The 17,424-nt window shown below is 40.2% G+C and overlaps 1 protein-coding gene across 2 annotated transcripts in view; it reads left to right on the forward strand.

Moving 5' to 3' along the window:
* The window catches only part of LOC126471586 (lysine-specific demethylase phf2-like), a 175,273-nt gene extending 158,186 nt beyond the window's left edge, over positions 1 to 17,087 (forward strand). For both annotated transcript variants that reach the window (XM_050099822.1, XM_050099823.1), the window contains 3 exons: positions 7,641 to 7,855; positions 15,003 to 15,126; positions 16,790 to 17,087. In XM_050099822.1, the coding sequence (XP_049955779.1) occupies positions 7,641 to 7,855; positions 15,003 to 15,126; positions 16,790 to 16,869 (419 nt within the window). In that variant the 3' untranslated portion in view covers positions 16,870 to 17,087. The remainder of the gene's footprint in view (positions 1 to 7,640; positions 7,856 to 15,002; positions 15,127 to 16,789) is intronic.
* Positions 17,088 to 17,424: the final 337 nt, after the last annotated feature.

A 17,424-nucleotide genomic window follows, 5' to 3' on the forward strand; every position in this document is an offset into this window, starting at 1 on the left:
TAAGGTTCCCAATGAGCTACAGACTCAAGAGAAGGTGCTAGGCTAAGCCTGACAACAGTGCCATTTGCAGTGTTTTCCCCCCTCTCGAGCCCACCTGTCCGCAATTTGCTATGTCACTCAGTGTTGGCTTGGCAGCTGTCAGAAATGGAAGTGTTGACCGCCGCTCCCACCAAGTGCGAGGTTCGAGCAGTACTCCGGTTTCTCCACACAAGGAAGTTACCGCCCGTGGAGATTCATTGGCAACTGACTGAGATTTATGGTGAAGAGTGCATGTCCGTTCAGCACGTCCGCAAATGGTGCAAGGCTTTTGCTGAGAGTCACACAGAAGTTCACGATGAAGAATGGAGTGGAAGACCGCCGGTTTCAGATGTGATTGTCCAGAAGATCAACAGTGAGCTGCTCACAGATCGGAGGGTCACTGTCCATGAACTTGTTGAACACATTCCTGAAGCTTTCCACGGATTAATTGAAAGAACTGTAACAGAAACCTTGGGTTATCACAAGGTGTGCGCTCGCTGAGTCCCCTGGATGCTGACTGACGGACACAAGGAGCAATGCCTTGCCTGTGCTCACAAGTTTCTTCAACAATGTGAGGCGGGAGGCAACAAGGAGAAGTTGTTGGACCCTATCATCATGGGAGATGAAACGTGGATGTTTCATTACACCCCCAAAACAAAACAACAATCTCACCAGTGGGGTCACTCCAGTTCACCACCACCAAAGAAATTCAAACAGACACAGTCGGCAGGAAAAGTTATCGCGACTGTGTTTTGGGATCGGAAGGGGATACTCCTCATTGATTTCATGCAGCCTGGGATGACAATAAACTCAGACAGATATTGTGAAACATTGACCAAACTCCGGTGAGCAATCCAGAATTGCCAGAGAGGACGACTGATGGAGGGAGTAGTGCTTCTTCATGACAACATTTGACCCCATGTTGCTCATCAAACACAGGAGCTTCTGAAGAAATTTGGGTGGATTGTTATGCCCCATCCCCCTACGGCCCAGACTTAGCCCCCAACAATTATCACCTCTTCCCCGAGCTAAAGGAACACTTAGGTGGCAAACGCTTCAAGAGGGGTGATGAAGTCCGATCAGAGGTCACGCGCTTCCTCAACGAGTTGGTGAGAGACATCTTCAACTCAGGAATATAAAAGCTGGAGCACAGTCTTCAAAAGTGTGTCAAAAAAATGGAGACTTGTGTTGAAAAATAGACAAAATTGCAAGCTTTACAATGATGCATAAATTGATAACAATAAACAATATCTTCTATTTGTAAAAAAATATGGGAACCTTACTTTTGGTACAACTCTCATATATAGAGAACAAAAGAAGTTCTATCACACTTTGCTGGGGCATAATGAACACGTGCCATCTAGGACAACATAATGGGTTCTATTACCTAAGGAGGCTTAGAGCCTCTCACATATCTGGGTACCTATTCCATATTTTTGTGCCTTTGTTACCAGTCTGCACTGGTAAGTGTGACAGTAAAAGAGTATTTCATACTCTAAATACTCACCTCAGCTTTGCCCACTTATATGCAAAGCAAGTGTAGTTCTGATCACTAATGTTTCACAAAATGTCATGGATACCATGCTGCCCCAGACAAAACGCCAACATTACAGAGAAGCCTATAGCATTAGCCTTAAAAACAGTTACTAGTACCCAAACTAACTATTCCGAAATAAAACAACAGTTAGCAACTATAGTTTACACCATGAGAAATTTTATTTTTTCCTTTATGAAATAATATTACATTTGACAATCTTCTGAACTCCACGCCTAGCAACTAGTAGATGCTTGTAGCAGTAGACACCAACACGCTCGGATAACAAGTTGTCAGCTGATTCATTCCACTAAATCATTAAGAATTTGCACACTGGCCACCTGGAGCCCTGGGATTAAATTTCCCTTTGCTGCAGTGCGACGCACTATGATGACTTCGTTTCAAAAAAACTTCACATACTTATCCACGAAGCTTGACTGATGTATCTACATTCTAATGATCATTCTGTCTCGTTTCTTTATATGTTTGGATTGCTCTGCATGTGCAACAGTGACGTGGTTTATTCTAAATAAAATTTTCATGATACACCAGAATTAATATTTCGTACGTGTACCCCGCTGAGTTATGAGCTATTCATTTTCAGTTTGGTAGGCTATCAACTAGTCCTGTGACAGTGGTGATCCCAACGTGATACAGCCATTGCGAGTAAACCACAATATAGTGGAGTACTACATCCGTTTTGGCCACACAATCCAGTATTATGGCTTGCTCACAAGTTTTTTTTCTGCAACAGTGTAACAGCAGACTCCACAAAATTCACACTAGTTGTCAGCCAGTTATACCATCATTACGTTGCAGAAGTACAAGAAATAATAACCATGCCATCAGAGAATCATACCAGAGGCAAGTACTTGTGCAGGAAGATATCAGGAAAGAAAGGCGTCTGGGTACCTCTGATATCTGCGCAGCAGTGTTGGTGCATATACCATACCAGATGCACTGTTGTGCACACCATGCAGCAGCTGGCTGCCAGCTCAAGTAAAGGCCATTATACAATCAGACACATAGGTATCACCAGACATTGTAGGAGACCTGTCAGATAGAATCCAGGACATGATTGTGCCATCCACAAACAGTTCGACAGTGTTGGAATGCAGCAGCACATCAAGGAATGAGATTGAAGCTCTGAGCAAACAAGTCATTGAGCTACTTTCTAACTGAAACACTAGAAGACACTTTCAAAATAGGTTCAGAAGTCACCCCTCTAAGGACTCTTCAGTAGCGGGCGGCATGAAATTTGTTGGTATCATTGAAAGGTCAGAGACCAGGCACAGAAATGCCATTCACCCTGAGCTTCCCCAAACAGCAACGGCAATCAAAAGTAGGTGCACCTGATCGACAGTCGCCATCCCTGCACCTTTTCGTAACTGATAGGAAGACAGGACAGAAGTTTTCTGTGGACACGGGATCTGATTTATTTATTTTTCTATTGTAGATATCGGCCGCAGACATTCTGCCTCTCTGCAGCTGATAACATGTCCGTAGCGACCTGGGCACACAGAACTGGATTTAGGATTACACCATGCCTTCACTTGGAACTTTACTGTAGCAGATATGACAGAACCCATAATGTGAGCTGACTTTCTTGCACATTATTGTCTACTGCTGGACATTCCCAATACATCTCGTCGGCAGTATCACAGGCCTGTTGGAGCAATCCCCAGGTATCACGCGACCCCCAGGTGCTCAGATAAAGTTAAGTCACAGCATTGTGCACTACATTAACACCAATGCAGGCCCACAACTTCATGTAAGCCAAGACACCTAGCTCCAGATCTTTACGCTACTGCCAAAACAAATTTCAATGCAGTGTTGAAGGAAGGCAATCATACGCTCCTCCAGTAGCCCTGGTCATTGCCTTTGTACTTGGTGCCAATAGAAAGTGGCACATGGCACCCATGCGGAGATTTCCACATCCCGTAACACTAGAACAATATCAGATCTCTATCCTGTGCCAGTATTAAGAGACTACAATTACACATTACGTGGTGCAACTGTATTTAGTGTGCTAGACTGTGCTAAGGTGTACACACAATTCCTGTGGCTGAAGAGGACATACCGAAGACGGCTATTAGTACACAGTTTGGCCTTTTTGAGAGACAGTTTATGACATTCAGTTTACGAAATGCTGCGTAGACTTAGCAGAGGTTTATAGATTCAGTGCTACAAGGTTTGTTATATTGCTTCATGTATCTTATCAAAATTCTTGTTCTTTCGGCCGCAGCAAGGTCGTGTCAATTACTGCCAAGTATGTTTTTGGGCAACCAGAAATCACCGTTTTAGGCCATATGATGTCATCAGCAGGATTGTTATCACTTCAGAAAAAATGGAAGCAATATTGAAGATTCCATGGCTGGAAACACCAAAAGAATTAGGCCGCTTTCTGGGAGTCCTCAGTATTTGCCAGTGTCCTGTACCCTATTCACCAGAGGTTCAAGAACCCCTAACTGCACCATTGTCTGGCCCTAAAGTTAAGGGGAAAATTCCAGTACTGTGGACAGATGCTATGAGCATTGCTTTTGAGATAGCCAAGCAAAGTATAGTGAGTGCAGCACTCCTTGCACATCCTACATATTCAAGCACCTCTTGCACTGGTGGTGGATAAAAGTCAAACGACGATTGACACAGCATTACAACAACACAGAGATGATGTGTGGCAGCCACTCGCATTTTACTCGGAGAAGCTCTCTCTGCCACAACAAAAACAGTGTGTATACTATCACAAACAACTTGTGGTTTACGAATCTATTAAATACTTTCGTATGTTGTAGGAGGAGAGTGAGTTTGCAATTTACACAGATTGTAAACCACTCACCTATGCCTTCATACAGAACAATGATAAATTCTCATCATGACAGTACAATCAACTGGAATTTATTGTTCATTTTTGCCCCGATGTATGCCACATATCAAGAACTGACAACATAGTAGTTGACTGCCTATCCTGTGTAAACACTATAATGGATGCAGTGGATTTTACTCAGCTTGCCAAAGCACAAGAGTAGGACCAGGACCTGCTTAAACACACTTCCTCCAACCTTCGGCTGAAACTGATTGACGTTCCTGCCGTGAAGTTTCAAATGGCATATCTTGTTCATTTATATCTTCCTCAGTCCATAAACATGCTTCCAAGAGCCTGAAAATCTTATGTCATTCAGGTGTTACATCAATAGTGAAACTGACTGTTAAACATTTTATGTGGCCCAGTGTGCAGAAAGTTTTTAGAACCTGGACTCGTGCATGGGTTCAATGTCAGCAAAACAAAGTATTTTGCCATGTACTTGCATCTGTGTGATATTTCCCAGACACAGTTGCAAGATTTGCACATGTACAAATTGATGTTGTAGGACCATTAGCGCCCTCAAAAGGCCAATGAAATCTGTTAAAAGCAACCAACTGCTTTACGAACTGGTTGGAAGCCATACAACTAAACAATATTTCAGCGAAAACATTAGCCACTGTCTTTAACCAGATTACAAGCTGTCACCCAGTAAGTAAATGGAATGATTGAATGCTGGCACTGGTCATTAAAAGCTGCATTAATGTGTCATAAGTCAAATTGGACAACAGACTTACCATTGGTCTTGCTCAGTCTACATAATGCTTGCAAACTTGATGTGGAATCCTCAATGCCTGAGCTAATTTATGGAGAGGTACTATAGCTCCCTGGCAAATTCATTGATTCCTGCGCGGTCTCGATGCAGGGCACAAATCAAATCCAGCATCGAGGCATGGAACATCATAAATGTTTGTGCACCGCAAATTACAGATTTGCACACATGTGATGTTACACAGGGATAGAACGAAACCGGCACTGACACCTCTATACACAGGCCCTCATCATGCCATTGGCAGACGTGAAGAAAAAATAGACATTTCAGTTAACAGCAAACCCAGTACTGTCTCCATCGACTGGGTAAGCCATCCTTTCTGTTGCCAGAATTGCAACAAAAAGCATGCACAACGCAACCAGCCACAATCTGCACCTCTAGTACAGCAACCTCCACTGGAAGCAGAAGATCAACTACAGTGCCGAACGCGTTCTAGACCATGCGCACACTTCCTGGTGCGATTCGTGGGGGACATTCCACTCTCCCCGAGGGCTTGATGTAGCAACAGATGTCAATAACCTCCAATAACAAGTCAACAGCTGACTTATTGGGCTAAGCTGCCAAAAACGTTTGTGCGCTGGCTACCAGTAGCACTGTGATTAAATTTCTCTTTGCTGCAGTGCGACACTGACACTTCTGTTCTGAAAAAACTTCTTGCAGCTACCGATCAAGCTTAACTGATATAACTACCTTGTGACAATCATCCTGTCTTGTTTCATTGTGTGTCTGCATTGTTCTGCGACAGTGACCTAAATAAAATGTTGTTCATGATACACCAGAATTAATATTTTGTATCTGTATCTGGCTGAGTTATGAGGACTTCATATTCAGTTGGGGAGGTTATCAACTAATCTTGCGACATGCTTTTTGAAATCATGTTGTATCTTAAACAAAAGATAGTGGCTCAAAAATATTCATTTATTTAATGTTTGGACATATTTATAACACCATGCATGTAAAATTGTTTGGATATTAAGTAAATATCATTTTTGTGCAGTTGTGAAGTATTTAAGAAAACATTTCAAAAGAAATTCCACTTACTTGCAGATCATAATCTGCTTTTAGCCTAATTCAGACCATGGTTTTAACTGCCTGAAAAATGTCACACAGACTGCAGTGTTGTGTGACTTTTCTGAGGAACTGCAACTACAACTACAAACTTGAGTATAGATTAACAAGTCAACAAGCCCATGCTGAAGCACTATTGCCCCTATCAAGATTACTGTTTAAAAATGGGAAGGGCATGTGATTACAGGATGACTCCAGCGTGTAAATCAGTCTCACAGGATTCTCCATCACATCACCTATAGTTGCACATGCAACAGAAGAAGACTCTGGACCGTATCTCTGATGATGCAACATGGCTTGTTACTGTGAATGGCGTGACCAGCCTTGGTATACACTTATCAAATAACTTTCCCCACAGCTACAGAGCTACTGAATATCTTCACTATTGTGGAGACTGCAAGAAACATTGTGTCTCACAATGGTCCTAAGTTCACTGGATCCATATTCACAACCTTTTACCAGAAGAATGACTTAGAACACATTATCATCCCACCTTCTCAGTTACCTTGGAACAGAGAACCTGAAAGGTATGTCAGAACTTTAAAAAAGCAAAAGACTAGTCCTAGGCAACACTGACACTGAAGATGCTCTCACAACATTGCTAGGCATAGACAGGTCCAATCTCTTCCACAGCCACTATCCACCAGAGCTGCTATGTGGCTTTCGGCACCAGATCTTGCTAGCACAATAAGTGAAAATTAAAAGATAAGTGATTGTACATATTCTTAACCAGTTGTGCTTTATATACAAATGAAAAAGTAGCTGTATCATGGGGATATGATCTCCATTTCAGAAAAAAACTTATTATTATAATTTCTGTGTATTATGCAGCCTGATGTAAGCATTTGAATTTGAAGCTAGTTAGGCAGCTTATGTTTCAGATTGATTGCTTTTTTTTTCTTTTAAAGCAAAGTGGATTCAATTCCAGGTCTTACAACCTCGAAATATCTCGGATGATGACTGGGAATCGAACTGGAGATCACCATGTCTGATGCCAATGACAATAGCCAGTAGACAATTGAGATGGTCTCTATTTTAGATGCTTACGAAATTACTGTAGTGTGAATGTTAAGTTTTTATGTGATGTCTAAGTAAGTCTGTACACTGTTTATTGGTGGGGATTTTGTGATGTTGAGTGGTCCTTTATAGAAATTGTTTACATTAAGTTTTGTTGTTTCAACCACATTTACATTAAGCTGTAAACACAGTTTCTTGTAGCTGACCCGTATATTAGTGATCATTGTAAAAAATAATTTTAATATGATGCTCCCCTTGGTTTGGAGTTTTCTGTATTTGATTTTGTTTTGTATAAGTTCATTTTGAATGTTAGTCATTTTCTGTCTTTCAAGACCAATCGCTGAATTAAGACAAATTTTTTTTTTTTACAGTTTACCCAGCAATTGACACGTCTGATGACGAAGATAATACTTTCAAATCGAGAGGAAAACGAAACATGGATGAATCATGGTCTCCTAGGGCAAGATTAGGCCCATTGCTTCCAAAGACAGATAGGCCTTTGAGAGAAGGGACAAAGAAACAGTGTGTTGAAAAAGTTCTTGAGGCCGCAGCTGCCAAGCGGGCAGTTGTACCAATGAGTGAAACTGTACGCTTGCAAGTATAATTCTGAAACTTTTACATCCCCTAGAATATTTTGTATAAAATAAGACATTATTATTATTATTATTATTATTATTTTTATTTTATTTGTTATTTATACTTGGTCCATGCTGTGAAAATTTTTTAGTGTTCCAACCACTTCTTATTCACTTTTTGATAACTCTCCACAGTGCAAAATCTTAAATGAAAGTGTCAGATACATGGACAGGGGTTGGTCAAAGGGAAAAAAGAAAACTGAAACAAAATCTGCACTTGCAGACAGTATGTAAAGTTAATGTTACTTAATGGGGGGAAAGAAATGCCCCCCCTCCCCACCCACACACACACACACACACACACACACACACACACACACACACAAACTCTCTTCAGTTTCTAGTTGATGGTGAAGGTATACATTTCTCTGCTTCAGTTAATGTAGATGTAAAACAAGCAAACTGATGGAAAGAGTAGACCAAATGATAATCACAAGAGCAAGCAAATGATGATTTTTCAGTCCGTTAAGGATTTCAACAGAGATGACGAGCTTCATGATGGGTGCAGTGGGACACGTGTGTGCTATTTGAGGGATGAATTCCAAGATGATATGGTCCTTATGTGTGATCCTGAGCAATACTGTATTTAAGGAAGAAATAAGGGGATCATTCAGTTTCTGGTGTCTTTAAAAAGTGTCCATTCTGAAACAGAATATCATATTGGACTGTAAGAATTGCCAGTGATATAAAAATTTTATGTCACAGGATTAGAATAACACCTTGAAAGAAATTTATTCAGCCAGTTTTGATTCCTGTCAACATTGTCATACCACCACTATGATATTGGGATGTTCCTTTTTAGAATGAGTCTTTCCAATTTTTTCACGCTCTCCATATGTAAACACATTGGTTCTCAGGAATGGGAATAAATTGTAACTCATCAGAGAAGGAAATTTCTCCACTGAAATGTCTCCATTTGATGTATTACCCACATTCCCATCATTATTCAATGTTCCACTATGTGACATCTTTGGATACTGTGTGTTGAGCTGTTAATGGGGGACACACCACTGGCACATATGCAGAGATGCCAATGTCAGAGATGGGTGTGGACAGTTTTCATTGATATAGTGTGTCCTGCAACTGTTTTCAGGATTTTTCTGCAGTGGAGCTTGTAATGAAATTTTGCTGCTCATCTTGTGGTTGCATTCTCAGTCATTGAGAGATGAATGAACTCAAAGATTTTCTATCTCTAAGACATCTAGTTTCATTTGGCAAAGATAGTTTAAACACTTAGAGAGTAATAACTCTTAATAGTTGTTCATTAATATACACCGTATGATCAAAAGTATCTGGACACATATTAGTGGACATCAATATGAGGTATGTCCACCCTTCACCTTTATGACAGCTTGAACTCATAATGGGTACACATTAAGTGAGGTGTCTGAATGTCTGGGGAGGAAAGGCAGCCTATTCTTCCACAAGAGCTGAAACCAGAGAAGGTAGTGATGTTGGAAGCTCTGTGGTCTGGAGAAAAGTCAGTGTTATAACTAATTCCAAATGTCTTCAGTTGGAGTTAGGTCGGGATTCTGGACAGTCCAGTCCATTTCAAGATTGTTGTTGTTCATAATACATTGCCTCACAAATGGTGCTTTATGACAGGGTAAATTGTCAGTTTGTATTCTGTAAAAATGTTGGAACACGCGACGCTATACTGACCCTATGACTTATCTTAGAAGATAGATTAAGGAAAGACAAATCTATGCTTTTAGCATTTGTGGACTCGGAGAAAGCTTTTGACAACATTGACTGGAATACTCTCTCTCAAATTCTGAAGGTGGCAAGCGTCAAATACTGGGAGTGAAAGGCTATTTACAATTTGTACAGAAACCAGATGATAATTACAAGAGTCGAGGGCATGAAAGGGAAGCGGTGGTTGGGAAGGGAGTGAGACAGGATTGTGGCCTACCCTGATGTTACCCAATCTGTATATTGAGCAAGCAGTAAAGGGAACAAAAGAGAAATTTTAAGTAGGAATTAAAATCTGTGGAGAAGAAATGAAAACTTTGAGGTTTGCTGATGACATTGTAATTTTGTCAGAGACAGCAAAGGACCTGGAAGAGCTGTTGAACGGAATGGACGGTGTCTTCAAAGGAGGATATAAGATTAACATCAACAAAAGCAAAACAAGGATAATGGAATGTAATTGAATTAAATCAGGTGATGCAGAGGGAATTAAATTAGGAAATGAGACACTTAAAGTAGTAGATAAGTTTTGCTATTTGGGGAGCAAAATAACTGATGATGGCCAAAGTAGACTGGGTGTAAAATGTAGACTGACAATGGCAAGGAAAGTATTTCTGAAGAAGAGAAATTTGTTAAGATTGGGTAAAGATTTAAGTATCAGGAAGTTTTTTTCTAAAAGTATTTGTATGGAGTGTAGCCACATATGGAAATGAAACATGGACAGTAAATAGTATAGATGAGAAGAGAATAGAGACTTTTGAAATGTGGTGCTACAGGAGAATGCTGAAGATTAGATGGGTAGATCACATAACTAATGAGGTGGTCCTGAATAGAATTGGGGAGAATCGGAATTTGTGGCACAACCTGACTAAAAGAAGGTATCGGTTGGTAGGACACATTGTGAGGCATTAAGGGATCACCAATTTAGCATTGGAGGGAAGCAAGGAGGGTAAAAATCATAGAGGGAGACAAAGAGATGAATACACTAAGCAGATTCCGAAGGATGTAAGTTTTAGTAGTTACTCGGAGATGAAGCAACTCTCACAGGATAGTGTAGTGTGGAAAGCTGCATCAAACCAGTCTATGTACTGAAGACAACAACAACAAATTATCAGACTGATATACAGTCATCACCTCTGAGCTGTTACTCTAATATATGCAGTACATAATACTGTAAAATGTGTTCACATCCTTAGCATTTTCTTAAGCACAATAAGGAGACCATACCCTAACCACGAGAAACACCCCCATACCGTAACACTACCTCCTCTGTACTTCACTGTCGGCACTATACATGATGGCAGATAACGATCTCCAAGCATCTGCCCAACCCAAAGCCCTCCATCAGGTTACCCCAGGATATAATGCGATTCATTGCTACAAATCCCTTGTTTCCAGTCATTCACTGTCCAGTGACATTGCTCTTTACACCACCTGAAGCAGCACTAAGCATTGATTACAGAAATGTGTGGCTTATTAGGAGCTGCTCAATCATTGTACCCCATTCTTTTCATCTCCCTGTGCACAGTCATTGTGCTAGCTGGATTGGCGGCAGCCCGTTGAAACTCACGAGTAATTATTTCTGCTGATTGCATGCAACTTTTATCATCCATCCTCCACAATGCCGGATGGTTCTTTCATGTTTCCATTTCAGACTCACAACACTAACAGTCAACTAGGTGGGCAGATTTAGAATGGTCGAAATATCCTCCATGTGTTTGTTATTCAGGTGGCATTCAATGACTAGTCCATGTTCGAAGTCACTGAGCTTTCCTCACTGATCCATTTTGCTGTTACTGCTTCTCTACTGACAACACAGTACTGTCCGCCTCCTTTTATGCTGGCGGGTCCACTTTTCATGGTATCTTCTTCTTTTTCTTTTTTTTCCATTAGTCTACTGATTGGTTTGATGCGGCCCACCACGAATTCCTTTCCTGTGCTAACCTCTTCATCTCAGAGTAGCACTTGCAACTTACGTCCTCAATTATTTGCTTGACATATTCCAATCTCTGTCTTCCTCTACAGTTTTTGCCCTCTACAGCTCCCTCTAGTACCATGGAAGTCATTCCCTCATGTCTTAGCAGATGTCCTATCATCCTGTCCCTTCTCCTTATCAGTGTTTTCCACATATTCCTTTCCTCTCCGATTCTGCGTAGAACCTCCTCATTCTTTACCTTATAAGTCCACCTAATTTTCAGCATTCGTCTATAGCACCACATCTCAAATGCTTTGATTCTCTTCTGTTCCGGTTTTCCCACAGTCCATGTTTCACTACCATACAATGCTGTACTCCAGACGTACATCCTCAGAAATTTCTTCCTCAAATTAAGGCCGGTATTTGATATTAGTAGACTTCTCTTGGCCAGAAATGCCTTTTTTGCCATAGCGAGTCTGCTTTTGATGTCCTCCTTGCTCTGTCCGTCATTGGTTATTTTACTGCCTAGGTAGCAGAATTCCTTAACTTCATTGACTTCGTGACCATCAATCCTGATGTTAAGTTTCTCGCTGTTCTCATTTCTACTACTTCTCATTACCTTCGTCTTTCTCCGATTTACTCTCAAACCATACTGCGTACTCATTAGACTGTTCATTCCGTTCAGCAGATCATTTAATTCTTCTTCACTTTCACTCAGGATAGCAATGTCGTCAGCGAATTGTATCATTGATATCCTTCCTCGATGTACAGATTGAAGAGTAGGGGCGAAAAGATACAGCCTTGTATTACACCCTTCTTAATACGAGCACTTCGTTCTTGATCGTCCACTCTTATTATTCCCTCTTGGTTGTTGTACATATTGTATATGACCCGTCTCTCCCTATAGCTTACCCCTACTTTTTTCAGAATCTCGAACAGCTTGCACCATTTTATATTGTCGAACGCTTTTTCCAGGTCGACAAATCCTATGAAAGTGTCTTGATTTTTCTTTAGCCTTGCTTCCATTATTAGCCGTAACGTCAGAATTGCCTCTCTCGTCCCTTTACTTTTCCTAAAGCCAAACTGATTGTCACCTAGCGCATTCTCAATTTTCTTTTTCATTCTTCTGTATATTATTCTTGTAAGCAGCTTCGATGCATGAGCTGTTAAGCTGATTGTGCGATAATTCTCGCACTTGTCAGCTCTTGCTGTCTTCGGAATTGTGTGGATGATGCTTTTCCAAAAGTCAGATGGTATATCGCCAGACTCGTATATTCTACACACCAACATGAGTAGTTGTTTTGTTGCCACTTCCCCCAATGATTTTAGAAATTCTGATGGAATGTTATCTATCCCTTCTGCCTTATTTGACCGTAAGTCCTCCAAAGCTCTTTTAAATTCCGATTCTAAATTCACCCTCATAGAGGCTTTCAATGTATTCTTTCCACCTATCTGCTCTCTCCTCTGCATTTAACAGTGGAATTCCCGTTGCACTCTTAATGTTACCACCGTTGCTTTTAATGTCACCAAAGGTTATTTTGACTTTCCTGTATGCTGAGTCTGTCCTTCCGACAATCATATCTTTTTCGATGTCTTCACATTTTTCCTGCAGCCATTTCGTCTTAGCTTCCCTGCACTTCCTATTTATTTCATTCCTCAGCGACTTGTATTTCTGTATTCCTGATTTTCCCGGAACATGTTTGTACTTCCTCCTTTCATCAATCAACTGAAGTATTTCTTCTGTTACCCAAGGTTTCTTCGCAGCTACCTTCTTTGTACCTATGTTTTCCTTCCCAACTTCTGTGATGGCCCTTTTTAGAGATGTCCATTCCTCTTCAACTGTACTGCCTACTGCGCTATTCCTTATTGCTGTATCTATAGCGTTAGAGAACTTCAAACGTATCTCGTCATTCCTTAGTACTTCCGTATCCCACTTCTTTGCGTATTGATTCTTCCTGACTAATGTCTTGAACTTCAGCCTACTCTTCATCACTACTGTATTGTGATCTGAGTCTATATCTGCTCCTGGGTACGCCTTACAATCCAGTATCTGATTTCGGAATCTCTGTCTGACCATGATGTAATTTAATTGAAATCTTCCCGTATCTCCCGGCCTTTTCCAAGTATACCTCCTCCTCTTGTGATTCTTGAACAGGGTATTCGCTATTACTAGCTGAAACTTGTTACAGAACTCAATTAGTCTTTCTCCTCTTTCATTCCTTGTCCCAAGCCCATACTCTCCTCTAACCTTTCCTTCTACTCCTTCCCCTACAGCTGCATTCCAGTCGCCCATGACTATTAGATTTTCGTCCCCCTTTACATACTGCATTACCCTTTCAGTATCCTCATACACTTTCTCTATTTGTTCATCTTCAGCTTGCGACGTCGGCATGTATACCTGAACTATCGTTGTCGGTGTTGGTCTGCTGTCGATTCTGATTAGAACAACCCGGTCACTGAACTGTTCACAGTAACACACCCTCTGCCCTACCTTCCTATTCATAATGAATCCTACATCTGTTATACCATTTTCTGCTGCTGTTGATATTACCCGATACTCATCTGACCAGAAATCCTTGTCTTCCTTCCACTTCACTTCACTGACCCCTACTATATCTAGATTGAGCCTTTGCATCTCCCTTTTCAGATTTTCTAGTTTCCCTACCATGTTCAAGCTTCTGACATTCCACGCCCCGACTCGTAGAACGTTATCCTTTCGTTGATTATTCAATCCTTTTCTCAAGGTAACCTCCCCCTTGGCAGTCCCCTCCCGGAGATCCGAATGGGGGACTATTCCGGAATCTTTTGCGAATGGAGAGATCATCATGACACTTCTTCAATTACAGGCCACATGTCCTGTGGATACACGTTACATATCTTTAATGCAGTGGTTTCCATTGCCTTCTGCATCCTCATGTCGTTGATCATTGCTGATTCTTCCGCCTTTAGGGGCAATTTCCCACCCCTAGGACAAGAGAGTGCCCTGAACCTCTATCCGCTCCTCCGCCCTCTTTGACAAGGCCGTTGGCAGAATGAGGCTGACTTCTTATACCGGAAGTCTTCGGCCGCCAATGCTGATTATTTATCAAAATTTACGCAGTGGCGGGGATCGAACCTGGGACCAAAGACGTTTTGATTATGAATCAAAGGCGCTACCCCTAGACCACGGGTACCTCATGGTATCTAGTGATCAATTATGCATTAGATAGAGGTGTTGGATACTTTTGATCACATAGTGTATTAAATCAGAGAATACTTTCTGCAGAACTTGTAGTATTTTCATTTTACTACCGATTATCTACTACAGATGGGGTACTATTTTACAATCACAGACATTACTACTCTGTAAAGAGAATACTAATTTGAAATTATTGATGAGTGTGTTGCAAAAAATAAATAAAAATAAAAATATAGAAATAATGAATATCACTAGACCTGTAAGCCTTTATTGTTAATATTGTAACTATTCTTAAGGGATGATTTCTGCTCCATAGCCTCCGAAGAGACCATACAATAAGAAAAAAGTGAAGTACAGTGCTGCGTTAGCTCAGCAGCCAACGAGTACAGTGTCAGCATTGGGGATGTTCCCATCCGCAAGGAATGGTGATATTCAAAAATGTAGGTGTAATTTTTTCTTCTAAGAAACTGTTCATAACATTTATACTGTTGTGTTGGTATCATACTTTCATACCCACCTTCATATCGTCTTACCACAACTGTCTTTCACCACATCTGCCTCTGCCGCTCACCCCTCCCCAATGTTTATTCCTGAGCCAGTGTTTCTCCATCCCCTGTCATCCCATCCTCTGATCGTCTGTCCCCCACTACCACCTCCAATACTGCATTTGTTCCCCACTCTTCATAACTCAGAGATAGAAACGAGAGAGAGAGAGAGAGAGAGAGAGAGAGAGAGAGAGAGAGAGAGAGGAGTAGATAAAATCTCATTCTACATACTTTACGTACAAAAAAAACCTGGTCTGTGTGGAATATATATGAGGCCTTGGGGAAATACTTTGTAATATACTAGTGGTGACTTTCCTGTGTGGAATATTTCAAAATCTGTTTTTTGTTTCTTTTGTTTTTCCCTTATTTTGTCCTACATAGTTTTTTTTGTGCAAACAAGATTTTGCTGATTTGTATCTTCGACAACAAGGTCATTAGAGTTTTAATGAACCTATGACTTTGATATTGTACTTTTCCCCTTGAGTTAAGTTAGGTGGTTGTTTTTAAAAATATGTGATTAAAATTTTTATCAAAACAGTTACTTGTCATTTTTTATGAAGATATGACACATACAGTTGTGTGTGATGAGATATTGAAATTAATTTTCATAAAAATTCTCTATGATTTTCTCACATTATTAGTGAGTGACACATTCTACATGCAATACATTTCAACAACATTTTTAGCACATTGGATGTCAATGTGTTTCAGTTTATTGTCCACTACTGGATGCTGCATGGCTGTCTTTCATGAGAACTAGAGGTCTGTCTGAGCACAACTGCATTATTGTGTAGTTTGAAACTTTTTTCTGGTTAAAACAAAGCAAAAATGGTAATTGTATTTAGTTTCTTAAGCATTCTAATGGGGAAGGAAAACAATAATGTGTAAAGAGAAACATTGTATAAATATATTTTCAGTTTAATTTGTGAGTAAATGAAATCCTTCGATAGCATTGTTACAGAAAAGAGTCAATCCCTTCACTTCTTTGTAAAAACAAAATGGAGGGAGGTAGTGGTTAAGGCTCACATTCAAGAAAATCTGGTCCTGAAGATTTAGCTTTTCTGTTGTTTCACAAAATGAGCTAAGGTGAATGCCAGGACACTGTGATTTCTTCCATCATCGATGCACTACCTGAAATTGCACACATCTCTAATGACTGTGTTGCAGACATTAAAACCTGATCCTCTTTTCTTTCTTTAATAGAAACAAGACAAAGGCCATTAAAGCATATGAGTAGATTTCTAATGCCCATAAAGTAGTATTATGTTGAAATTAATGATCCTTAAATGGCCTATACTTGACTGAACTTCAGAACAGATACAGACAGTCCACAGTGAAATATGAACAACTGCCTAAAATATTTCATGTATTTTAAACATTTTATTTGTCTGTTACTAGTAAAGAAGGAACTTTGTTCTCACTTTATTGGAACAAAAGTACTTAATCCATGATTACATTGGAATCTTTTATGATAGAGAAACATTTCCTTAATTTATCAGAATATGTACTATCCAGTGACATCCGCCAGTGGCATTATGTATTTTCTTTCTTGTTTTAGATCGAAAGCCGAAAAAAGGAATGGCAACAGTAAAGCAACGCCTTGGAAAAATTTTAAAAATACATAGATTAAAATTTTGATAATAAGTTCCTTCAGTGATTGCATGTGTGTGTGGCAAGGAGCTTACAAACTCACTCAAGGTTCAAATGGTCGTCTGTTCTCTTGTGTGACTGGATGCGTGCAGAAAGTTAGAAAATACTTTGTTATGGTTTATTACTGTGACTTCAAAAATCAGTGTTCACCATACACCAAAATATGTTTGGTTGGGTGATGAATGAGAGTGATAGTTATTATTTATAATTTAACTGACTGTACACTTTCTTTCATTTCCCTCCCCCCCCCCCCCTCCCCCTCCCCCCCCCCCCCCCCCACACACACACACAATGTCTTTTTTTTTCTTCCAAGCATCATGTATGTGTACATGTATATATATATATATATATTTACGGTGTCCTTTCATGTTCTGACTTTTTATTTATTTACTTTGTATAAAATTATGTGTACTACATTACTACATCTGTTGTCCTGTTTTATATATGTTTTTGTCTATGATTCTCACATGGCTATGGAATGGCTTGGCAACTGTCAAATTTTATGCTAGTCCTCCAGTTGCTTGAAATGATTAATAAACCATT

The sequence above is a fragment of the Schistocerca serialis genome, chromosome 3, assembly GCF_023864345.2.
Source record: "Schistocerca serialis cubense isolate TAMUIC-IGC-003099 chromosome 3, iqSchSeri2.2, whole genome shotgun sequence".
Lineage (NCBI taxonomy): Eukaryota > Metazoa > Arthropoda > Insecta > Orthoptera > Acrididae > Schistocerca > Schistocerca serialis.